This window comes from Lynx canadensis, chromosome E2 (assembly GCF_007474595.2).
Source record: "Lynx canadensis isolate LIC74 chromosome E2, mLynCan4.pri.v2, whole genome shotgun sequence".
Classification (NCBI taxonomy): Eukaryota; Metazoa; Chordata; class Mammalia; order Carnivora; family Felidae; genus Lynx; species Lynx canadensis.
In genome coordinates, this window is record NC_044317.1 from 30,881,914 (window position 1) to 30,908,949 (window position 27,036).

A 27,036-nucleotide genomic window follows, 5' to 3' on the forward strand; every position below is an offset into this window, starting at 1 on the left:
AAGATAACTATCATGAAATCCATAATGACATTTTCAAGACAAGAACTGTATTCTAATGGAACAAACACAAACCAATATTACAGTTAACGTACTTCTAGGCATAGAAAGGCAGCCAAGTTTTAGCACTTGTTTCTCAGGCTCAAAATCATTTTTCATGGGAAAAATGTCAGGTGATAGAACTGTAGTTAATAATTAAAATAATCCATTTATTATCTTGTAGATTTGGAATGAGGGTTTTTTTCCCCCTTCTACCTCTTACTAAATTAAAACTCCTCACTTCTCCCCTACTTATTAAAACACTTTAACAATGAATTGTTCTTTCATTATTTCATTTATGTTAAGGTGTATCTTAGCTGTACTGTATGTTCCTAAAAAGTTAAAAACTCTTCTTTTATATTTCCACAGTTTGCCTGTCTCTCTCATATATATGTGTACATGTGTATATTAATATTTATACACACCCATTAAATACAAATGTTTAAAATGAAAATGTGTTTTCAACTTTTTTTCTTGATCAAAGGTATAGAAATTATAGAGCTCCCACATTTCCTTATTTTGGGTTCAACAGATAAGGGGGCATGATTTCAAAGCACCATACTAACCACAAATCATGCTAATTGCTTATCAGGGAAATTCTATTTTAGATATCCATATTTCAAACAGAGAAAACTTCCCAAAATATTTTGAAGTGTGATATATCAGAAACGGAATTTTCTTCAACAATTATTTACTAACGTGGGGCAACTTGGAGGTTAAAAGCACACACTTTGAAATCATAGCATCAAAAATTTTAAAACTGATTCCACCACTTACCTATCTGTAAGACACCTGGCAAATTATCTGATCTCTTTTAGCCTTAGTTTCCTTGCCTGGAAAATAGAGATATTCTAATAGCTACCTCTACTGTTGTTGAGTATTAAGTGGGATAATGCATATGAGCTCTTGGCAAAGTCCTGATACAGTAATTTCTGAACTAACCTCTAATTATTATATGCCAGGTGCTCCTAGGTTCTAGGATTTGAAGATAAAGTGGACACAGTCCCCAACATTAAAGTGTCACTGTTAGAATATGAACACAGTTAAAAGGCAAAAGTGGAAGTTAGTGCCAGATGTAATGTGAACACCAAAGAAGAGGTGCTTATGTCTACTGAAGAATAAAGGAGGTATAGAGAAAAGGTAAAGTTTGAGATAGGAAACTAATGATAAAAGGGGGTTTAATTGCTAGTGAAAGAAAGGGGAAGGTACATTCCAAGTAGGGGGTGATATTACAGAAGAATGAGAGAAATGTGCAGAGATAAGGGTGTGTCAGAAATACACAAAGTACTGGGGCACCTGGCTGGCTTAGCTGGGTAAGCATGGACTCTTGATTTTGGCTCAGGTCATGATCTCACGTCCTTGAGTTCAAGCCCTGGTGTCTGCTGTCAGCACGGAGCCCACTTTGGATCCTCTGTCCCCCTCTCTCTCTACCCCTTCCCCGCTCGCACTCTCTCTCAAAAATAAAATAAACGCTTAAAAAAAAAAAAGAAATATACAAAGTAGTGCAGGAGGAGGAAATGGAGAGATGGTCATCTAGACAGAGTGAACAGAAGATCCTTGTATGACATGTAAGGAGTTAATATTTTAGTTTAAGGGTAGATTTTAAGCTCCACAGGGTGGGAATTGAAACAATCTAAATCTGTCTTGTTCACCACTGACAACAAATGGCTCTGAGATACTCTGAATAAATGAAAACAACCAAATAATAAAGCAATTGGGAGATATGAGAATTTTACACCAATAAGTTCTAGGGATTTAATAATATAGCATGGTGATGCTAGTTAAATACAATACTGTGTTGTCTATTTGAAAACTGCTAAGAGAGTGAATCTTAAAAGTTCTCATCGTGAGGAAAAAAACTGTCACTAGTGAGGGGATGGGTATTAGCTACACTTAATTGTGGTAACAGTTTTGTAATGTGTACATATGCCAAATCATTATGTTGTACACCTTAAACGAATATAATGCTATATGTCAATTATCTCAATAAAATTGGTGGCAAAAGGAATTTCCAACAAGAGAGCAATGCAACTCAAAGAAGTAAAATGCAAGGCAGGGAAAGGAGCAATCAGGCAAATGACAACTCAAGCGAGAGATGGCAAGAGCAACGGGGTCAATGACTGGCTGCCCAGATGTGAGGCAAGAAAATTCTAGGAAGAGTTATTCCCAGATTACTCTTGTATTGTACTGCATGATTACCACCTTCAACAGGAGAAGGATGACTCTGACTTGGTATGTCACCTGCACTCTTCTGACGACGTGAAGAAAGCAGAAGCAGACAAGAGGTACAAACACAGCTTATGTTGGAAGCAGGAAATCAGAGAAAGTCCAAAAAGATATTCTGAAACAGTAAGAAGGAACTAGCCGTGTTTGTATTTCATTCCTTCTCACTACTTTCACTGGTCATGTGTTCCCCTGTCTGGTGCCGTTTCCTTATGTTGGTTTACCTCCTAAAATACAACTCTCCCTTGAGGTCATGTCTACGATTAGATACCACATGATCCTGTTCTTCCTCCCTCTCATCCACACTTCCTAAAAAAGTTGTCTACACGGTTGGTTTCATTTTCAGTCCTCAACCGGCCATTATCTGAACTCTTGGAACTACTTTTCATTTTCAAAGCTTCCACTTATCTAGCAGAGGCAGCCTCTGCTGACTTTTGCACGCATTCTCTCATTTGATGTTCGTATGATTCCAAGAGGCAAATACCAGCATTTTATAAAAGGAAATGGAGGCTTAGCGAAGTTAAAGAACTTGTTCCAAGTCTCACCTATAGTAAGAATAGAGATAAACATTAAGTAGGCCTCATTCCAAAGCTTGAACTCCTAATGTCTGAGGCCACAAAGGACCTGTGTAATGCCAAACCCCAAAGGGAATTTTTAACGCTTTACTACCAACGCATAACGAATCAGTTTTTCCTTTTCTGTACCCTTGGCCACGGGACACAATACTCTCCTGGTTCTTGCTAAACTTCCTTGGCTCCTCTTCCTCCATCTATTCTTAGTATTGGTAGTTTTCAGCATGATTCAGTCCTCGACAACCCTTTTCTATCCATCCTGTAAACTTTGTTGTTTCTCAAATTAGGGTCTTCAGCCTTCTTTTCTATCGGCAGTCCCTCAGAGATGAAATCTATTCATAAAACCAGCTGTTACTTAGACATGTCCACATGGATATCCCACTGATATCACAATCTCAAAATGCTCCAAATGCAACCTCTTTCTCCAAACCTAATAGTCTACTAATACTAAAGTTAAGTTCAGAAAAGCACACACATCAAAAGAGAACAGCTTCATGAATTTTCTCAAATGAACACAAATGTGTAACCAGCTTCTAGATCAAGAAACAAGACATTATTGGGGCACCTGGGTGGCTCAGTCAGTTGTGTCCAACTTTGGCTCAGGTCATGATCTCACAGTTTGTGGATTTGAGCCCCGTGTTGGGGTCTGTGCTGACAGTGTGGAGCCTGGAGCTGGCTTCGGATTCGGATTCTGTGTCTCCCTCTCTCTGTCCCTCCTCCACTCATTCTCATTCTCATTCTCTCTCTCTCTCTCTCTCTCCCTCTCAAAAATGAATAAACATTAGGGGCGCCTGGGTGGCTCAGTCAGTTAAACATCTGACTACAGCTCAGGTCATGATCTCCTGGTTCGTGAGTTCGAGCCCCCATCAGGCTCCGGGCCGTGGAGCCTGCTTTGGATTCTGTGTCTCCCTCTCTCTATGCCCCTCCCCCGCTCACAGGCTGTCTCTCTTAAAAATAAACAAACATTAAAAAAAAAAAAAAAAAAAGAAACAAGACATCATTAGTTTCCCAGAAGTCTCCTCTAGTGCCTCCTCGTCCAGTAAAAATCTCCTCCAAAGGGTGAGCATGATGTTCTTTGTGGTTACACAATACAACCTAAGGCATTTGGGCAGCCCATCTTCAGTGGCAAGGTCAGGGATAACTCTAAGTAAAATCAGGTAGCAGAAATATATGTTTGATGCACTCCCCCATTTGCTATCCATCTCCAAACCTAAATGCATATTTCAGACTAGTTTGTAGATGAGACCAAAACTAGTAAAAAGGACACTTTAGCTACTTAAATAACAATTTCCTATGAAATGCAAACTAAGGCCTGTTAATACCCTTCAATATATTGCATAAAAAGGTATTTTCTCAATGTTGGGTAAGCTAACCCAATTATGTGAAATGCATCTTCTGATACAGGTTGCTTAAAAACTCAAATCTATAAGGTTGCTTAAAAACCCATATCCCAAAAGTAAAAAATTCAATGAAATCAAAAGCAGAGATTCTTAAATATTTTGTATTTATGAATTACTATGAAGAGGTTACACTGTTCCTTTGTGGCGGTGTAACGTAATGAAATGAAATCTCTCTCAGGACAGTGTACCAGGCTGCTTAAACATTAGTTTATAGATAAGTATTGCCTAAATCTCTAGAAAAGAAATACTAATAAGTGCCACCAGATCAACTTTAGACATCCACCCTTTTTGGCTGAGAAGGGTAAGTCAGATAAAAATATTTTCCATAATAACTTAGATAAGCCTTCATTATATTAATTATTTGAAAAATGTTCTTAAAAAAATTTTTTTAACATCTATTCATTTTTGAGAGACACAGAGGGACTGTGAGTGGGGGAGGGGCAGAGAGAGAGGGAGACACAGAATCCAAAGCAGGCTCCAGGCTCCGAGCTCTCAGCACAGAGCATGACATAGGGCTCGAACCCCGAACCGTGAGATCATAACCTGAGCTGAAGTTGGACACTTAACCACCTGAGCCACTCAGGTGCCCCTACTTGAAACATATTCTTCAAAACAAAACAGTGCCTTTTAAATTTTATTTTCTGTACATTCTGTATTTTCTTCCAATGTTGTTCTATAGGCCTGGTACAGGTATCTTTTTCCACGAACTCATTAACCATTCTTAATCCAGGCAAAACTCTTTTTTAAATCCTAACTTTGTAAGAGATATTTCAAATATAGTAGTTTTCCACATAAACCTTTCAAAGTTCTAAATATCTACACATGACCTTTCTGTTCAAAAACAGTACATTTCCATGGTAGGAGACAAGTTGATTCTAAAACATTAAGTCATGCTTGACTGACATATTTCTGAGTAAAATATAGATATATTTTAAGATTTAAAAACTAGGGTTACTTACACAGAACACTGATTCTTGGAAACAATGAAGACATATTGGTTTATTATAAAGTTCTAAAACAGTTATATAGGTGACACTACAAAGGGGAACAAAAATTAGGTTGGTATTGATGAGTAATTCCTAAATGTGTGAGGCAGCCTTCACTGGAAGGCTGTCTGTTAAAAATAAAGACTCCTAATCAGAAAACCTCAGACAAACCCAAACGGAGAGACATTCTACAAAATCACTGGCTAGTAAGCTTTACAACCAAAAACACCATAAAAGACAAAGGCTGAGGACTGTCCTGAATTGGAGGTGGTGTAAGGGGGGATGACAACACAGTGAAATGTAGATTCCTGGCTAAAAAAATGGAACAACTGACAAAATTTACATAAGATCTCTAAGTTAACAGAATCGTGTCAGTGTGTGTGTGTGTATGTGTGTGTGTGTGTGTGTGTGTGTGTGTGTGTGTGTGTTTTCTTTGACAACAGTGCTTTGGTTATATAAATGTTAACCTTTGAGGAAGCTGGGTAAAGAGTCTAAAGGAACTCTGACCATTTCTGCAAGTCTGAGATTAGTTCAAAATAAAAAGTTAAAAAAAAAAATGACTGATTTGTTGGTCCCAACCCTATGATTCTGATCTAGTAAAGTGGGACTCCAATCGGACTTCTAAAAAATTCCTGGAGAGATTCTGATGTTCCACTAGGTTTGGGAACCACTGGTTCAGAGTTATTGTCATTGAAAACTCTATGAACAAGTATTCAGGATAATAAAACTATTTTATATTCATAGAGCACTTAAAATACCAAAGTGCTTTTGTCTACAATATCTCAGTTGATCCTGAGAAAAATTCTGACATAGATAAGGTACTGGTCTATGATACTAATAGGGAAACTTCAGCACCAGAAGGTGAAATAAACTGCCCAAGTCGTAAGTTCAGTAAAAGACAATAAAGGTCTCTTTATTCCTGGTCTACTTTTTAAGAACACATCTTACTGATTTTAAAATAAAATGACATTACACTTCAACCAGTCAATAGATACTTAATATCAATAAATATACATACATAGTTTAATGGATACAGAGAAATATGAAACTATTACTGTCATTTTGTAATTATGGTTAAAATTTATCTGATTTTCAAACAACCAGAAATCTCTACTGCATGTATAATAACAAATGATTCCCATAAATATTATGTGAGGGAAATCAGATGATCCAAAAGTAGAAAAAATAAAATCAGACAAGTAAAATACCCAATCATGGATCAGAGTCTACTGTGTGAATTCTAAAATAAGATTTCATTATAAATGAAACTAAAATTTCATTATAGACACATTCTTCAAATAAACTGACAGTTTGCTATTCTTAGAAATATCACCAAAGTAAAGTGCCAAATACAGAATATATTAATAATAAAGGCTTTTCACAAGCTTTTTTTTAAATTTTTCATTAAAGGAATCTGTTATCAATGTTAGCAAATTGCAGCAACAGATATTCAGGCAAGTGAAAGAACTAAATATCAAAACATTGCTTGTTTCAGACAGCAAAGGGCAATTTCAAACTAAGTATAAATTTGAAATGTTAATTCATTTGATAAGTATAGGCACTACAAAACCTCAGTGTTTATACTTGACATCTATATTTGATTTTCAGATGTAATTTATGCACTCATCTGAATCCTGCCCACATGTTTATTAGTAGAGGCTGGTAACAAGTTGCATTCTACACAGTGTCAATCTGTAATTGCCCCCTGCTGATTCTCTGTTTGCAATAATTGGACAAACAATGAATCTTCCCCAATTAGTCCATTTGTTGTAATTAATGCATCCAATTCATCATAAGTAAAGGAAAGAAGCAAAAATACTATTTCACATTACAATGTTGAAAGGCAGTGTGGCTATTTTTAAAGTCATAAAATATAAACTTTTTTTTTAAGAAACACTTTTAATCTGGTGAAATTTCTCCAATTTAGGGTCAACGCAAGACTCCAGCTTAAACTCCTTTGGGAAAAGTAAGTTTTAAAAGGATTCTTTATTTTAGTTAATCCTTTAATTTGTGAAAGTAACATTGTATTGTATGCTCTTGGTAACTTGGGACTATAAAAGACTTCGTGTTTAAGGACAGAAAGGATTTTTTTTTTAATTGAATCCACTGAATTGTTTCATATACTTAGGATATAAGTATTAGCTAAGTATTAATCATAGTCCACATACGTACCAGCATAGTTTCTTATTCTTAAAAAATACTTTGCTTTTAAGAAAGAAAAGGCAGGCGCCTGGGTGGCTCAGTTGGTTAAGCATCGGACTCATGATTTTGGCTCATGTCATGAGCTCATGGTTCATGAGATGAAGCCCCCCATGTCCAGCTCTGCACTGACAGCATGGAGCCTGTTTGGAATTCTCTCTCTCTCTCTCTCTCTCTCTCTCTCTCTCTCTCTGACTCTCTCTCTCTCTCTCCTCCCCTCCCCCACTCACATGAACTCACTCACTCTGCCTCTCAAAATAAATAAACTTAAAAAAAAAGAAAATGGTGTTTATGCTAAAAAACATTGACAGAGTAGGAGCATTAAATCAAAAGCTTTACTTTAGTTGTTCTAAGATACATATTAACATCTATTGATTCCCACATCTAATACACTCCCACATATTAACATCTATTGAAATCGATTCATTTAATAATCAAATATATGCCATAGTTTTAACTTGCAATATTTTTTTTCTTTCTTACACATAAATTATTGGTGTGTCTTATTAATCAATGACATCTTAGATTCAATGAAATACATACAACACATTGTTTGGTAATAACAGACCTTAGTAAGGTCTTACATTTTACATAAAGGTATACTTCTTAAAAATGGAACTGTAAATCTTCATTAAATTCATGATAACAAATAATGTATACTGTATCAATTCTTTCTGCAGATGAATGTGTTTCAGATTTTCACTGAGTTTAAGTTTAGATCTAAAGAGTGAAATCAACAAAACATTTTACCTGCTTGGTGTTTAAAAACTATAGAATTTCTATAGGCTACTAATGGTATATGATTAATAATTAAAAATACATAATAAATGTACACCATACATTTTTCAAAGTTTCATATGCCTAGAAATAATTAATTAATACATTTATATTTTATCCAAACATATCAAATTGTTACTATTTTGAATAAATTCAATCAGGGTCTTGTCACTTTATTAATAACATGGACTATAAAGTGATAATTCTCAATTTCTGATGATTCATTGTATTTTTCCCTCCGATTTTGTTTGTTCATTTTTTCCTCTATATATTTTGTTATTTAGATATAAATATATCTCTATCGACATGCATATGGACAAACTCACATTTAGTTTTGTTTAAAAAACACATACATACATATATGTGTATATATATATGATACTAGGTAATTAATAAATGTTATTTTCCCTCTTCCTTCTTGGAATTTCAAACTATAGCAAAAAAGGGCACAATATAATTTCAAAATTTAATCATGTTCATTTTCCTTTATAACATGACATCCTTAATTTCTACTTGAATATTTAGATGTCTTCTGCTTTAACTAAAGAGAAAGGCTACTTCTAGCACCTAACATCTAGCATACAGAAAGAATAACTATGGACGGCACAAAAAAGAAGACAAAGTTTAATCATGAAGGACTACTACTGATTAAAATTATGGGGCCACAAAACATTGTTAAGTATCAAAATCATTCTACCTATATCAGTCCAATAATCTGTAATCTGTAATATAAAGAAGTATCCTAATTGGCAACACATAAACATAATTTAAATGTCAAAACTACAAACCACAAATTTAAAAATGCTTCAATCAAATCATGTGATATTTTAAATTTTTTAAAAAGTTATTTCAGAGAGAGAGAGAGCGAGCGAGCAAGCACAGTAGGGGAGCAGAACGAGAGAGAGAGAGAGAGAGAGAGAGAGAGAGAGAGAGAGAGAATGAATGAATATCCTAAGCAGGCTCCATGCTCAGGGCAGAGCCTGTCATGGGGCTTGATCCCGTGACCCTGAGATCATGACCTGAGCCGAAATCAAGAGTCAGATGCTCAACTGACTGAGCCACCCAGGTGCCCCAATTCATGTGATATTCTACCACACAATCTCAAATCACAAATAGAGCCGTAAGAAAATTCTACTTGAAGTCTTAGAATGAATTTATTTTATAATTTAACTTTCTACTGTTACTAAGCCATTAGTTATATTCCTGTGGTTTCAGTGAAGGATTAGTTTGCCATTTCTGTTTTTGATTTAACAAATCAAATTCATCCATTTGGTGCCATTTGATACTTAACCTTTCACTCATTTATCCATTCGACAAAATTCATTCTATTCCATTCATGGAGCATCTATTACGCGCCTACTATTACTAAAAAAAATCTGATATTCTACATGAAAGGGAGCTTGTTAGAACCTGACTGCCAAGATCATGAACAACATTAAAACAGAAAAAGGTTGTTTCCTGCCCTACCTCACTCTTTATTTCACACCTGCCATTTCCATTTCAACTCACACTCTTCCACATAATAGTGTGGGCAACCCTTTCAAACTCCAGGCATATTTCAAACAAAATTTACCCCTCCTAAATGCTACTCTAGCTACTTGATAAGCAGAAGAAGCATGCTCATATGAAAACAGCCATTAGTAACCTATTACCCCTCTTAAAAATTAGCAACTGCTTTTGTTTGTCCATTTGATTTTTTTTTAAGTATATGTGCTACTAAATTGAGCACTCTCTGCTCGATTTTTTAACTGGTCTCATTTAACTGGTCTCAGAGCCTTAATAGAGAATCTAGGCAGGTGAGTGAAAGTTTAGGCTTGAAAGAAGGGGCGTGGCTCATGGCCACACCCTTCTCCCTAAATAGCTACGGGCTATTTATGCTTTCAGAAAACAATAATGGCTAACATTTATTAAATTCCAGGTACTGCTCCATATGCTTTAAATGTTATTAAATTATTTCATTCTCAAAATAACACAATGAGGCAAATACTATCATTATCCCCTTTTCACACAAGAGGCAACTAAAGCTTGAGAAGTTCAGTATCTGTCCAGGGTCACACTGCTTATAGGTGACAAAACGGGAATTTGTACAAATGTTCCTGGCTCCAAAGTCAAAGAACTTAATCAAATTTGCCCACTGTGCACCAGCCTAACTCACAGAGGTGTGAAGATTAAATGAGACTCTACAAAAGTGCTCTGAAAAGGATACTTTTTTCCTTGTATTAAAAAATGCATCTACAAAAGTAGCAGAAATAATAAAAAGGTTTCAAGCACACTAGCAAGCAAGCAGAAGCAAAACAATGACATGCATGGGTTAAATAAACACCAATTCTGATTATATATCAACCATAACTTACTGTTTACAAATTTAGTTACTCTTAAAGTTTCTATTTCACACTGCTGGTGGTTAAGCTCCAGCACACATTCCCTTCAACTTCATCTGATATCTATCATTTGATATTAGCAACAGCTAATTTTCTCAAACTAATAGAAAAATAAAACTTTTTCAAGCAAATGTTTAATATATCATGAAATACTGTTAATTAAAATTATGCAACTAAACTACTTAAATGATGACTTCACACAGAAATTAAAAACTTGGCAAATTCAAAATTTAAATAGCAGCTTACTGGAAAGCACAGTAGTGAAAATATTTCAGCTGACTAGAACAGGTAAGCTTCCATTTCACTTACTTGGCTGCAACTTATAAATTCCTCTATCAAAAGGATGTTCTTATATTCTCAACAAGTTTTTCCCTAGTAACTCCTCAGTGTCTTGCCACGTACTTATCTTTTCAGAACAATTCTCACCTATTTTCTCAAGAATGCTATCTCTAAAAACAATTACTAAATTGATCAATGCTGTGCAGTATTAAAATCATTTAATAATCTATTTCTAACAAAAATATAAATACCCCAGGATAAGTCAAGCATTCTACTGTGATATGTTACTACTCCCTACCACATTACATTTTCCAAAAATCCATGTTTCTCTATTATAATTATTTCCTAATGTCCCCTTATGTACATTGCTTTTCTTGAACCAGATTTACTTCTTGTATCTTTTGCCTCTAAAAGATATTATTCCCTCCTAAATTTAAAGTTACTGTAACTTTTGAAGTTTCTTTACCAGTTTCTCTTGGTTTGTGCATTATTTTTTGAATGCCCTTCCAAATAGTACACCACTTTGCCTATGTATCTGTGTAAGTTAAAACTGAAAAACTTTAATTATACTAACTCTTAATGCATTGAACGATTAAATACAGGGTTTCCTATTTAAAACTAGAGAGAATATTGGAAAAATCAGATACTTTCATGCCCAAACCATTAAATATAAAACGAGTAGAAATTTAACTTTCAAATTTCATTTTAGCTGTCTGCAAATAAAATGCAAAATCACAAATATTAATCACTGCTCTATCACGGCAAGAGAGCCCATGTTATTTAATGGTTGGGATGGAAAGGCATCAAGCCATAACAATATAATTCAGTTTGGTGACTACATTTAAAATGCCGAGAATCAATGTCTTACAAATTTTTGTCAGTTCTCGGTTTCTATACAGTGTATCAGTAATTTCTTACGCAAATGAAGATTTTCATAATAAACAAATTCTTTACTATGTACTCTTTTGTGTTGAAAAAAAGAAAACAGGTTGAACACCTTATCTAAAATTTCACATAAAGCCTTCAAAAATGACCAAATATTTCTGCAAAAAATAACTCTAAACTGTTGGCCCTGGGTTATTTTTACCCTTGCATGCAAAAACTTGCATATAATACATATATTAACATTTATTACATTTTATTTTTGAAAATGTATTAGATAAGTCATCAGATAAAAACACTGAGCATTAATGTACCCTCCTAGAGCAATTCCTTATCCTTATAATTCTCTTGGAGCATTAATCCTCACCTGGCCTCTTTATTACATAAAGTAAATCAGAGAGAAAGTGAGGGAGTAAACCAGGGAGAGCTGAACACTGCTCATTGTTGATTTACGTGGTCTTGGTTTTCCTGCTATTCCATTTAGTCCAAAGTTGTGGGTTTTTGAGAAAATACTGTATTTCACGTTCCAATCTATAAGGTGCCCAATGAAGTACAACTAAGAGGTAAAGAAACCTGATAAAAATATTTCAGTGCACTTCCTACCAAGGAAGTGAATTTGGAACTGGCACAGCAATGGGTTTGGTTTTGTTTTCCTTTTTCTGTTCTATGTATGCAATGTTCTCCTATTTTAAATTTCTTTTACTAATATTAATATACAGAAAGCTATGTTCAGAGAAGATTAAAACGCAGTAAGTCTTAATTACTCAATTCTTTCAAAAAGGAAATAAGGTACACATAGTATCTAACAACTTAAAACTTCAAAGTAGGAGTAAAATACATCACACACAAATCAAAAGTAAAAGATGAGACAGACTGCACTTTGACAAAAAAATTCAAAGGAATTACATTGATTTCGAAACCAACTTACCCAATTTTTGTCTTCTCTTTCAACTTTGAACAAGTTTTTGTTTTTTTGCTCTCTTTGTCCTTTGGCTTGGATTTCATCCGTCTACCTTTCTTTTCCTCTTTTCCTTCAACTGAAGCACTAGGAAAGTTCTCAGGACTCATTACTCGTGGAATATTGCGTTCCCCACGCTCCTTTGCTTTTGCTATGGCCTCTGATATTATCCGATTAGCCTTTTCTTGCTTGCTTTCTGATTCCACCTTTTTTCTCTGTTTCTTCTCAGACATGATCCTCACCTGGGTATTCTGCAACTTAGTGTATGTCCCAGAACCGTCACTCTTCTTGGAAGATGGAGGCTAGAGAAATCAGAATACTTTTTACACAACATGCCAAAGTACAGCTAAACGATTAACATAAATATTTGAACATTTAAAGTTATGCTCAACGAAGTAAAATGTGAGCCAACATGTGAGTGCTACAAACAAATGTAAAATTGTAACATTTTGCTGATCTAGAAATTAGTGTTGGTATATAAAAAAGCTCAACTACTGCTTTTAAAAACGGTTAAAGAAGGATAACGTAGATTCACTGATATTTTCACAGCATTCTTGATTAGTTAGCTGATTCAAATTTTGTCCTGTAAATATTCTGTACATTTGAAATAAAAGTCTTTTCTTTCCTTTTCACTCCAGAACTGTGGAATTTATTGATAAATTTAAAATAGCAATTTTGATTTAGAATACTCCTTATAGTTTATAATTATTTTTAGAAATACAAAGCTTCTCTGCTTTACAAGAAATTAGAACTAGAACCCAAAATCATTTAAATCATTTTTTAATGTGCAATCTACGCAGCAACATAGCTAGTTAGTAAACAGACATTCCCATACTTAAAATTAGAGAAAGTTTTAGTTTTTCCATGAAAGAGTTAAATGTGGATTTTTTTTTCCTCTCTCTATATCATAATTATTTTGCTCAAGCAATTCTGGAAAAAAAAAACAAGTTTTACAGTTTTACGTTAAAATTATTAATATTTTAGCAATATCACAGGAAGCAGATCAACAGCATTTAAAAAAGAATATCCTCTTCAAACACGCATTCATCCACATATACTTAGATCACAGTTTTGTTATGTTCTTACCCGTAAACATGCCTCTGACTATAGCAAAGGAAAAAACCACCAGGAATTTCCAAACACATTTTCATGCTGATTCCAGTGTGCTTCACTGGATATCTTTTCTATACCTGCCTCATCAAAGGTTTCATAGCAGTGCTGCAGCACTGGGAAAGGAAGGAGGGTTTAGAACGCTCACTAAAATGCCACCTTAAGGCCTACAGGCTATAACAAATAACCAAGACTCGAGAAAACAGCAACAAGCTCAAGATGGCGATGCAGTACGACTCCCGCAGCAGCAGCCAGTAATAAGGAAGGTTATTCAATCCCATTAGCCTTTTAGCCCAAAGAACCCCTCCTCCTCCCACTCATTCAGGCTTTCACTTACCCTTCCTCTTGGCCTCTTCACTGAAGACATTTTTGGCGTCAGACAAAGGCTTGCCCTCTGCTTTTTCACCACCCCAGGCAGTGCTCAAGAAAAAAGCATTGAAAGAAGATTCCTAAATGGCCTATTTAGCAAGCTGCAACCAAGAGATGCACAACCCTCCACAAACACACATTGTGATTTATCAACACATTTCTGCCTTGGCAAGTTTATATCCACTGTTCATCCTATTTAGATATGAAAAAGGCTATAAACCCCTCCTAAAAAGCTGGGTTTCCTCAATAGCTGTAAGCAGATAGCCAGATTCCAACAAAGCACAGAAAGAAATGAATGCACAAAGCATCAAAATGCATCAGCATGAATATTAGAGATGTCGTTAAAAATACTGACTCCTTCTGCGGAAGTAGGCCAGCAGATGGTGCTACCAGTTATTATTCCATTAGACTCTGCAATTTAACCCCCAATGGACTGTTCTTCCCTCCATGTAACACATTAACTCTCACTCTGCCATTTCCTGCAGTAAAGTTTTAGAAAATATACGTAAAAGCTGATTTTAGAAGAACATCTGAAAACTCAAACTGTGGTGAAATGGCTTTATGCAGCTATCAATATTAAAAAAAAAAAGAATCCAATGCAATTTTTACTGGAGAAAAATACTTTTCTCCAGGACACCATAAAATACTGGAACTAGGAGAACAGCTAAAGACCAGCAAGGGTTAAAGAGCAGGTCACACATAACAAGTGACTTCTCGTTAAGAAATTAGGTGAGTTCTCTTCGGATTCTTCTAACAAAAGCTAACACTGTGATTTTTAAAACAGACAAATGAGGCTATTTTCATTTAAATTCTAAAGAGAAGTTTAAGATTTTGAAAAGAACACACGGAGAGCTGCCTATATGCCCACAGAGAGCAAATAACAACACTTAAATTTTTTCCGTATTTAAACCTGGAAAAATATACTAATGAATATTTCTAACATCAAAAACACATGAAATTCCTGACCTTGACTCCTCATGTTCTATTTTAAATGAACTGCTGAGTTTTTCGGATTAAATTTTGGTTTTAGTCCCTTGCTAAAAATAAATAACAAGTCTTCCTGAATTTCAGCAATACAGCTTCTCTTTCTATAAAAAACTGAGGCTGAAATAATAAGAAATGCCCTTAAGTACCTAAAACAAAATTTTCACTGCTTTAAAATTCAAGTTTACTTCTTTCATTAATACCATTTTTTTTTCAGTCGGTCTTGGCAAGTTATCTGATATTTCTATCAAAGAACAATTTTTGTTTTTTTCCCTTTTAAACCAAAGGTCTCAACACAGAGTAATATTATGTGACTGATCACGAATTAAGACCAACTGGAAGGCAGGGGAGGAAATTAAGGTTTACAGAACCAGGAAAGGCAAGGAGAGGATCTGACTGCTCTGAGGGGTCATCTACACAAAAATCACAATGACCAACAGTAAGGGCTTATTACTTACTGAGTGCTTACTAAGTTCAAGGCACTACTCTAAGCATCTTTCACCTAACAACTAACTTAATCCTGAACAATAGTAGGATAATAGTGATAATGGAAAGGAGAGGAGTAGCAAATGATAGATACATTCTTAGAGCAGTATCGCAAAAAGTAAGAACGACCTGAGAGCAAGCAAGAAAAATCATAATGGTAACAGTAATGGTAAGAGCTAACACTTATTTAATCCTTACTGTGTTCCAGGCACTACTCTTCACATTACACATATAGCAACTCCATTAATCTTCAAAACAACCCTGTGAGCCATGCACTTACAGCTGAGGATACTGAGGCATGAAGAAATAATTCCCTCCAGATCTCACGGCTGCTGACTGATAAAGCAGGGATCAAAAGGCAAAGAACTCACTAGGAAAACCATACTCCTAACCACTATATGGTATCATATGTGGTTCAAATATCATAATTTACACAGATTAATCTGAATACAAAGAAACTAAGTGACTTTCTCAAAATTGCAGAGACACTAGTAATAAAGCTAGAATGAAATTAATTTTTCCCAGTGCCCTTTCCAAGACGTAGAGATCAACCAGATATGGGTGGGTGAAGAGCAGGAAGGATCAATGCTTGGCTTCTAGACCAAGGCTAGGTATGAGAAGGTAAAAGAAATAGGAAGTCTAGGCAAGAAAGGATGTGTAGATGTGTGTGGTTAAGTTTAAAAGCTCTAGTAACTGAAAATTTGAGACTGGATCCTCAGAGAGGGTAGGGTTGGAAAAGATGATGTCAATTATCTCGCTGTTTTCTTTCAATATCCTTAACTCACTGACACTATCCTCAGAACCTAAGATGATTTCCAAAATATATCACTTCTCCCATTAAAGTTTTTCAACAGATTCTATTCCTTGACTCAAAATCCCAATTGTTTAACAATAAATCTTAACAGTGGACATAATAGAGAAGTCCATGATCATATATTTCTTCTGCTATTAGAATGCAATATTTTAAAATGATATTCCCACAGAACATCAATTACTGAGGTGTTAAGTAACTGAACATTTTTAATGTAGGTCATTTCTCAATTCATACATATACACAAACATACAAAAGGATAGCTGATGTGCTTTTTTTAATGCCATACAGTCTTTCTCTTTTCCCTTATATAGGCACTCATCAAATTCTGTCAAGTCCACTTAATTATATTTTGTTCTATTTTCCTCCTCATCCCAACAGCTTTGCTGTATCAATTTCCCACTTGTTATGGTTACACTGTAGTTATACAGAAAAATATCTTCCTTATCTTTGGTGATGATGAAACATTAGGTCTGCAATCTACTCTCCAATTCTTTACAAAGTCAAAGAATTTCTTTGTATTTCACTTGTGATTTTTCTGTAAGTTTGTCATAGTTTCAAAATATTTTTTAACACAAGTTGTTTAAAAATAAAAAATAAAGGCAAAGATCTTGCTCTCACAAAATCCATATGGTAAAGGACAAAAAAACATACAAAAAGAAGGCACATATACTAATATCATATCTAAATGTTTATAAGACAAAGAAGTCATAGCAAAACATGAAGATGATCTCATATGTGATATATTATGCTGATAGCAACTGAAAGGGATATATGGAGCATCCTGTATATCATATTTCATACTGGGGAAACTCAAGGATTTACGGTATGAGTGTTTTTCAAACCACAGGTCATTACCTAATATCAACTCATGATATAAACTTAGTGGGTCCAGATGAAATAGAACAGAATGAAAAAGTATGGCATATAGCCTTTATGAATGCTACATGCTACAAAATTTAAAAGTTTTCATACCACCTATTACATCTTTTTCCTTCCTGAGAGAAAGAAGCAAAAGAATTTGTTCAGAAATTAGAGGCATTAAAATCTGAGGGGTGGGGGAGTCAGATCTTTCCTCTCTTGATGGAATGATTTTCCCAAACACTCACCGAACCCACATTCCAATGGGAATTTGTCCATTTCAAATATTTTAGTTGTATATAAATAATTTAGATTATTGAATTACCAGTGTGTAGATGCGAGTGGAAATTATAAATTTCCAAAAAAGAAGGGGAGAATGGTCACATGGCTACTATGCATGTACTATAGAACACAGGCTCCTTTATTGGAGGAAATACATATATTTCTATTTCATGTATTTTTAAAACAGTATGAAGGAATAAAAGGTCTCAAATAATAAAACAGATACAATTCCTTACTAAGAATAAAACACAGAACAAGGAATTTTTCAACAACACAGGCAAAACTGCATTATAGCTAAAAATCTTCCAACCTTTCTCAGAAGAGAGGATTGTTAGGCTTCAGAACTGGGGGTCAGGGTGGATGGAGGTTCCAATGGAAGACTATATAAAATACAATAGAGATAGCAAGTATTGAGCAAAAATGAATGTTATTGCCTAGAAACACAATGTAGAAATAACAGAAGAGAGCCAGTTAGGGAAACCCCAAAACACCAAGTTCAAGGGGCTGGTGGATGAAGAGGAGCTAATGAATGAAAACAAAAAGAAACTACAAGAATGGAAAGTATTAGCAGAAGAGTGGTGTCCTGGAAGCCAAGAGATCTCGAGTTAAAAATTTTGCAGTCAAGGGGCACTTGGGTTAAGTATACCACTCTTTTTTTTTTTTTAATGTTTTATTTTTGAGAGAGAGAGAGAGAGAGAGAGAGAGAGAGAGAGAACGAGCACGGGAGGGGCAGAGAAAGAGGGAGACCCAGAATGCGAAGCAGGGCCCAGGCTCTGAGCTGTCAGCAGAGTCCAATGCAGGGCTCAAACCCACAAACTGCAAGATCATGACCTGAGCCGAGTCTGGATGCCTAACCAACTGAGCCACCCAGGTGCCCCAAGCATCCAACTCTTGATTTCAGCTCAGGTCATGATCTCATGGTTTGTGAGTTGAAGCCTCATGTCAGGGTATGTGCTGACAGCACGGAGCCTGCTTGGGATTCTCTCTCTCCTCCTCTCTCTTTGCCCTTCTCCCCTCTCTTTGTCTCTCTCAAAATAAATAAACATTAAAAAAATTCTGCTGTCAAAGGGAAAGTATAATATAGTAATTTGATATTATAAAGAATTTATAAGGCATTTTAGTTCTCTTAACTTGTTTATGATAAGCCAGTTTGCTAGTTACAATAATTATTTAAATATTCATATAAAACCAACATTCTAAAAATAAATTTAAAGTTAATTTTAGTATAATATGTGTCAAACATTAATGTGATGACTTCTTTTGGTCTTTTTATTTATTATACACAACATTTTTTCCGCAAGCTACCGATAAAGAGTTGCTTTTAAAGAGAAATGGGGAAAAACTGACATAAAAGCAAATTATAATCTGTTAAAGTCTTTTTCTGAGTTTTACCCTTAAATCTGTTTTCAGAGTTTTTGATAGAAGTGAAGCAATTATTTTACTTTGCTTTTCCTCACATCTGTGAAGTGCCATGTTCACAAACTAAAAAAGGCCTACTCTTATCTTATGACTTGTGTTAGTACCTACGTCTCCACTTTTAGCTAACCACAACATTCTTTTTTAGTGTCATAAATCTTGCATTTTACATTGAAAAGGTAATACTATTAAAAGTATTGCCTTTATTTTAATCATCCACATAGCAATTCAGGCAAATAGTACATATTCATAAAAGTTATTTTTTTTTTCTAAATAAAAATTTGTTTTGTGACTTACAGGAAACACAGAGAGAGAGGAACATGTTACAGGCTATCACGGGGGTGCATTCAGCAAAATCCAGAATGTGGGAAACTATAGACAAATGACTCCATCTCTTCCACAAAGGAACAAAATGAAGGGGAACCACAAATTTAAAAGAGATTTAAGGGGGCGCCTGGGTGGCTGAGTCAGTTAAGCATCCGACTTCAGCTCAGGTCATGATCTTGTGGTTCATGAGTGGCTCTGTGCTGACAGCTGGGAGCCTGGAGCCTGTTTCGGCTTCTGTGTCTCCCTCACTCTCTGCCCCTCCCCCACTCACACTCTGTCTCTGTCTCTCTCTCTCTCTCAAAAATAAATAAATTAAAAAATATTTAAAATAAATAAAAGAGATTCAGGCTAAATGACAAAAGAGAGAAAGAGAGACACTTAAAATACATATTAGCCAAATGTAATGAGTAGCCCTTGTTTTGATAGTGACCTATAAAAAAAATTATAAAAATAAATTTATTATAGTAGGGAATTTTAACTTTGACCAGACATTTGATTACAGTTATTTATTAGGTGTTAAACTGATTTTGCAATGGTGTTTTATTTTTGTTTTTTAAAATGTTTATCTATTATTTACTTTGAGAGAGTGAGTGAGCAGGAGAGGGGCAGAGAGAGAGAGGGAGACAGAGAATCCAAAGCAGGCTCCACACTGTCAGCACAGGGCCTGATGCGTGGCTTGAACCCATGTAACAGTGATATCATGACCTGAGCTGAAAGCAAGAGTCAGACACTTACCCAACTGAGCCACTCAGGTGCAGTGGTGTTTTAAAGACAAAAAAATTCTGCCTTTTAGATAATAATTTGAAATATTTACAGATGAAGTGATATGATTGAGATATGCTTCAAAATAATCCATGCAGGAGGTGGGAATGATAATTAGAGGATCGTACAGATAAAACAGTGCCCTATAGGGGCGCCTGGGTGGCGCAGTCGGTTAAGCGTCCGACTTCAGCCAGGTCACGATCTCGCGGTCCGGGAGTTCGAGCCCCGCGTCGGGCTCTGGGCTGATGGCTCAGAGCCTGGAGCCTGTTTCCGATTCTGTGTCTCCCTCTCTCTCTGCTCCTCCCCCGTTCATGCTCTGTCTCTCTCTGTCCCAAAAATAAATAAACGTTGAAAAAAAAAAAAACAGTGCCCTATAAATTGATGGCTATTGTAGCTGGGTGATGCATAGTCTACTTTGGTGCACACTTGAAATGTTATATAATAAAGAAATTTAAAAAGTTATATTCAGGGAATAACAAGTAGCGTGGCATAACAAGAAAAGGAGGTGCGTGTAGAAGAATCATAAGCAACAAGGGCTGAAAGGTAATGGGTTAGATCATCAAAGGTGTTACAAGTTAATGCTAAAATATCTGGACTTTGTCTTTATGCTGAAGGAATGAGGTAATCAATAAATGATTACATACAGAGAAGTAAGGGGATCCAAGTTTTAGATTTAGGGTTGCTAAGTGGTTTCAATAAAAATACCTGAATACTTGATGAAAAAGTCTATTTATTTATGAAAAATTTATTTATAAAAAGGCCATTCATGATATGAAAACAAGTAATATTTAACTTTTATTTTATATTAGTGTGTACTCCTTTTTCAATGCTGTATTGTTTAAAAGTTCATCTTTTGTGGGGCACCTGGGCGGCTCCGTCAATGAGGCCTCTGACTCTTGATTTTGGCTCAGGTCATGATTTCATGGGTCACGAGACTGAATCCCCCGTTGCGCTCTGAGCTGACAGCATGGAGCCTGCTTGGGATTCTCCCTTTCCCTCTCTCTCTCTGCCCTCCCCTGCTCGTGCTTTCTCTTTCTCAAAATATATAAATAAACTAAAAAAAAAAAAAGGTTCATTTTCTTCCAGATAAATCAAAAAGTATATTTTAAAAACCTCACAGGGGCGCCTGGGTGGTGCAGTCGGTTAAGCGTCCGACTTCAGCCAGGTCACGATCTCGCGGTCCGTGAGTTCAAGCCCCGCGTCAGGCTCTGGGCTGATGGCTCGGAGCCTGGAGCCTGTTTCCGATTCTGTGTCTCCCTCTCTCTCTGCCCCTCCCCCGTTCATGCTCTGTCTCTCTCTGTCCCAAAAATAAATAAACGCTGAAAAAAATAAAATAAATAAATAAAATAAAAACCTCACCAAGTTTACTACTTCCTTAACATTAAATATACTAAATTCATCAGTCTATAAATTAGCCATGACACTACAAGCTATTCTCAACATAATGTTGTGATTAAGGCATTGGCTCTGAAGTCAGCCAGACCTGGGTTTTAGTCCCAGTTTCATCATTTACTTGGGCCTCTGCTTCCTCATCTGTAAAAGAGAAATATATCAGTATCTGCCTTGTGATACCAGGACTGTAGTGAGACCTAACAGATAATGTGCTTACTATGGTGCCTGGCAAACAAATACTCAGAGACTTCCGACATTACCATCATTACTACTGTAATGTGACACTCTGCCCACCTCAGCGTATCAATCATATCGGATATGTGATGTCAGTATACCTTATCACTTACTAGGGATGTTGCTTCGATTCCTTGGTTAAAGTGGTACCTACCATGATTCTCTACTATAAACCTGTCCTTTTAGAATTAATATGTATCTTATTACTATACAAGACTATACAAATACCTTATTTCTCATATACATTTGCCTAGTAATTTTAACATGTATTGATGGTTCCTGCCTGTAACAATTATTATGGTATTTGCCTAATGCAAATTTTCTATTGTTATCATTCTTCCCACATTTTCAATTGGAATTCTACTGTAAATAAAAGCTGTCTCTTCTATTTACTCATTCAATTATTTATATATAGTATACACTATATATTGTATAAACTCATGGGTATTTATTTTATTCTATGGATTATAATCTGGTACTATGATTATTTGTTGTTTAAATTGTCCCAGCTTTGGCCATTTAGGGGACGTTTGGCCATTTCCAGACAACAATTCAAAACATCACATCAATAAAAAAAATTAAAATATTATATATAAATATCACTTTGGTAAATAATATTAACTTCCCATAGCACCTTTTCTAAAATGCTTCTTGGGGAGTATTTTTTCTTTTTAATGTTTATTTATTTTTGAGAGAGAGAGAGAGAGAGAGAAAGAGAGAGAAAGTGAGAGACGGGCAGACAGAGAGGGAGACGCAGAATCTGAAGCAGGCTCTGAGCTGTCAGCACAGAGCCTGACAAGGGGCTCGAATCCACCAACTGTGAGATCATGACCTGAGCTGAAGTCAGATGCTTAAATGACTGAGTCACCCAGGCACCACAGGAAAAAAATTTTTGAAGATGTTTAAATGTGTTAATTCACAACCATTTTCCAGCCCAAAAGTTTCCATAATTTCTGGTGTATTTTCTTATTTCATTTCACAATATTCCTATGTGGTTAAAAATAAAATCAAATATTATTTCTAACTTCGCAGATGAAAGAGGTCAGGCACAGATGAGACAAGTACCTAACACAATGACACAACAGCAGAGTTCAACTCTTAAAAAACAAAATCATTTTCCTAAGTATTGCCATTGCCTACCATTCCCATACAGGTGACTATTGATCCAAAGTTCATAGAGCATTAAATTTATGATACTCTATTAGGAATCAGTAACCTCTCCAAAACAGTTTATCAAGTTGCCATCATTGGGTTTTCTTTCCCCCCAGACTAAGAGAGAAACTGGAGTGTGGCAATGGCACTCTGACAGAACCCAAAGGTGAAGTGCACTCTTACAGCCTCGACAGACAGGTCCTGATAGAGTGGGAGGGCAATAGTGTAAGCAAATTAACCAAGCAGTTGCATAATTGGCTTGATATCACTAACATCACACTCGCAATTCTCTTGGCAGTGTTTCCAAACGAACTGATAAAATAAATACCAAGGAAAAAACCTCTTTCAAGTCTTTTAAAGGAGGCATTGAGAATCAGTTATGTTGAAAGACAACTTATTTTTTCCATACAATGCATTATGAAAAACCAGTTTTGATTTTCAGAATTCTGAGATAATTTCTAAAAACCTCTTAGAATAATCAAGCGATTATTTTTTTTTTAATTTTTTTTTTCAACGTTTATTTATTTTTGGGACAGAGAGAGACAGAGCATGAACGGGGGAGGGGCAGAGAGAGAGGGAGACACAGAATCGGAAACAGGCTCCAGGCTCTGAGCCATCAGACCAGAGCCTGACGCGGGGCTCGAACTCACGGACCGCAAGATCGTGACCTGGCTGAAGTCGGACGCTTAACCGACTGCGCCACCCAGGCGCCCCTAATCAAGCGATTATTAACAAACATAAATGACATTAAGAGGAGGGGAAAATAAATACATTTGCAAGAAGACAAAATAAGGCATGTAAACTTGATATGCAGTTGTAGGCAAAAGAAATATAATTTTACTAGATAATGAAGAGTAGCCATAAAAAGTCAAAAGCATTTCAAAAATCACAAAATATATGTAATTGTCCCATATTAGAATTTCATCTTGCATAATGCAAAGACAGTAATGAAAGAAACCGCATCTCTGGATATACTTCTAGCCACAAGAAAAAAATTATTTGTGGAAACAGAAGTGATGAGAACCATATACGGATGTTAAATATGCCCTTTTGGTGTTTATGACAGTCTAGGCATGGCAGTTGTGTGTCACTGACTTTATAAAGATAGAACTTTTAAAGTTAAAGGAAGAAAAAAAGTATCATCATATCACCAGAAACTAAAAAAGGATGGACAGATCAGTAAGGTAGGAAATGTAGTACCTGGAGTCAGGAGACTTGAAAACAAAATTTACAATGAGAAATTATTCTAGGGGGGAAAAAAACAAAAAACAAAAAACAAAACTGTCTCTAAAAACACTGGTTGCAGCCATACAGGTTTCAGAGAGGCAGAGCACAAAAGACAGAATTAGTAACAGCATGAGAGGCACTGACCTGTAAGAACAGTGCTGTGAAGGCCACAGTGATTTAAGGTTTGATAAATGACGAAGGACAATTAAAAATGCTCCCCTGACTGTTTTGAAAAACAGCTAGGATCTTGAGGGTACAGTGTGTGAGGGGTGGGATGGATGGGAAAGGAAGGGTAGGGAAGGAGGCAAAACATGATAGAGAACATCATTCAGATAGTAAAGAGTGTAACCCTGATGCTGAGTCTGAACCTGGTGCAGTCATGCTACATTTAAGAATAGAAAGAAGCAAACCTAATCCTGTCAGGTGAGACCTTCCAAAATTTATCAAACAGATTCTATTTCCTCAGCTTGCACTAAACCCCTCCAAATGAATATTTTCAGTTTAAATTTGTGAACTGGTGCCATCTGGTCAATCTCCTGGGTTCCTACTGGCCTTTCATTTCAGCTTAATCTCTCTTCAGCCACCCTACCATTAGTTCTTAATTAGCCTCCCTCTTAATGCATACCCAAAAATACTGATTAAAAAAAAAAATCTTATGAGGCTGAATCTATAAATGGGCATGCTTGCACACATACACAAAACAACTACTTAAGTAAAAAATAAGTGGTACATGCCTTAACAGCAGCTCATGTGAAAAATACCAGGGAATTTTAGCTCACTGTAAGCTAAATAAGTGTATGGTGTAATGAGCTTGCCAAAAAAGCAAATTCAATCTTAGACTGCACAAACAAAAATGTGGTATAACGAACAAGATAATTACAGTATACTCTAGTTTCACCAAGAGAAGTGTATTCTGTCTTGGGTTTAAAAGGAACATGAGCTACATCACTCATACAAGATATATTATTTGAGTACATACTACCTGCCAGACATTGTTATATGTGCTGGGAATAAAAGAGTAAATAAACAAGATGACAAAGTTCCTGTTCTAATATAGCTAAGATTTTAGAGAAGGAGTGAAGAAAATAGGGAAAACATCAGGTAAAGGTAAAGGCTACACAGAGAATGAAAATAGGATGATGTGATTCGAAGTGGTAGGGTAATGATTTTAGAATGGATTCAGGAAAGGTATAACTGAGGAGGCCATTTAGACTGAAATCTGAATGAAAAGAAAGACTAGCCAAACTAAGATCAGAGGAAAGATGAATCAGAAATCACCTTAAGCAGGTCTGAGAAAATAGCTACAAAGCAAAATGAACAACATACTGGTTTTATGTCCTCATAAGTTTCCCTATTGAATAACATTTGTACTAGCCATACTGTACTTCCCAGTGATCATCTAGAAACTATCGCATAGAAAGGAGTACTCTTGCACCACAATTCCTCTTCAGATCGTATCTGTTCAGGTCCTACATTTTAAAGCTGATTTCCTTCTAATAACAAGCCAACACTATTCTCGATGGTCTTACTGTCTAAGACAGTGTTTTTTGAACTGTGAGCTGAAATCTCATTTTGAGCCATTAATTCAGTAGATAGTCATTAACATTCTTTATAAGTGAAGTAGACCAGAGTTTTGTAAAATGTTTGTTACATCTTAAAACGCACACACTGCTACAAATATATATTCACAAACAGACACTTCTATACTGGGTCCCAGTCAAAAAAGTTTGAAAAACACTGTTAAAAGAGGTTAACAAATGCTTCAATTTCATTCCATAGGAAAATTCAACCCAGACTATTATTTTGGTCTATCCCATTTTGGAGGTGTTGACTAACTGAATCAAAGAAACAAAATCCTAAACATACACTAGTAAGTAAGCTCTATAGAACTGGGACTATGTCTATATCTACCTGGAGATGAACACACTATATATCACACAGAAAAAAAACATCTGATGAATAAATGAATGAGCAAAGGTTGAATAAAGTTCCAAAAAGCTTACTTTTCTAACAACAGTAAGTATGCTTTTAAAGTAAAGAATTTGGCCTTGCCCAAAGAGAGGTTTGGTCTCTGCCCTCAGCTTCTGGGAGATAACTTATGTCATACCTGATAGGAATGTCTTTGTTTAAGGCCAGGAGCTGTCCATCTTAGATCATATGGTGGGGCTGGCCATACCAGAAAGACCAATCACGTGATTTAGGGTGAGGGGCTTTGAGTCATCTATTATTTGAGTCATCTATTATTAGTTAACTTGGAGGCTGAGATCAACCATGTGGGCAATCAATCATGTCTACTTAATGGAGCTCCAATAAAAACTCTGACACTGACATTCAGGTGAGTTTCTCTGGGGGACAATACTCTGCCTAACATCACATATCAATGCTGGGACCTGACTCCATGGGGAAAGCTTTGTGTTCAAAACCTTCCAAGATAGCTCTATGTGTCTCTTTCTGTGGCTAATTTTAACCTGTAATCTACCCCATAATAAACCATAACCACAAGTATAATAGCTTTCTGTGAGTTCTGTAAGTACTGCTAACATATTATTAAGACTAAAGGTAGCTTTGGGAACCCCCAGAATTTGCAGCTAGTGTCAGAAGAGAGGACAGTTTGGGGATTGTGTTAATTTTGCAGTGTGACTAACTCCTGAGTAATACTATTCAATGAAAAAACAAGTTTGATGAACAAGTAAAGAGATCTTGATCTGAAAAGTATCTTCAAATGTTAGCTTCAATTAAAAAGATTTTCAAAATATTTGTAAGACTCATAAAAGCATGAAAACTAAGATTGGTAAAGATTTCATTCTACCTAAGGCTTATCTATAGGAAATCTGAGCTAAGAAAAGTACTTCCCTAAATATCCCTATACAAAAGTCTGAAAAAAAGTCTGTACACAGCAAAACATACACGTAACCAGAAACTGGGTAGAG

The 27,036-nt window shown here is 35.8% G+C and overlaps 1 protein-coding gene across 8 annotated transcripts in view; it reads right to left on the reverse strand.

Annotated features, from left to right (window-relative positions):
- CHD9 (chromodomain helicase DNA binding protein 9) overlaps positions 1-27,036 on the reverse strand; it is a 158,515-nt gene that overhangs the window by 97,547 nt on the left and 33,932 nt on the right. For 5 of the 8 annotated variants that reach the window (XM_032591500.1, XM_032591498.1, XM_032591499.1 and 2 more), the window contains exon 2: positions 12,664-12,995. In XM_032591500.1, coding sequence (XP_032447391.1) covers positions 12,664-12,995 — 332 coding nt within the window. Of the gene's footprint in view, positions 1-12,663; positions 12,996-13,779; positions 14,011-14,140; positions 14,452-27,036 lie in introns of those variants that run through there. The other 3 variants (XM_030297143.1, XM_032591501.1, XM_030297144.1) reach the window with 2 other exon arrangements.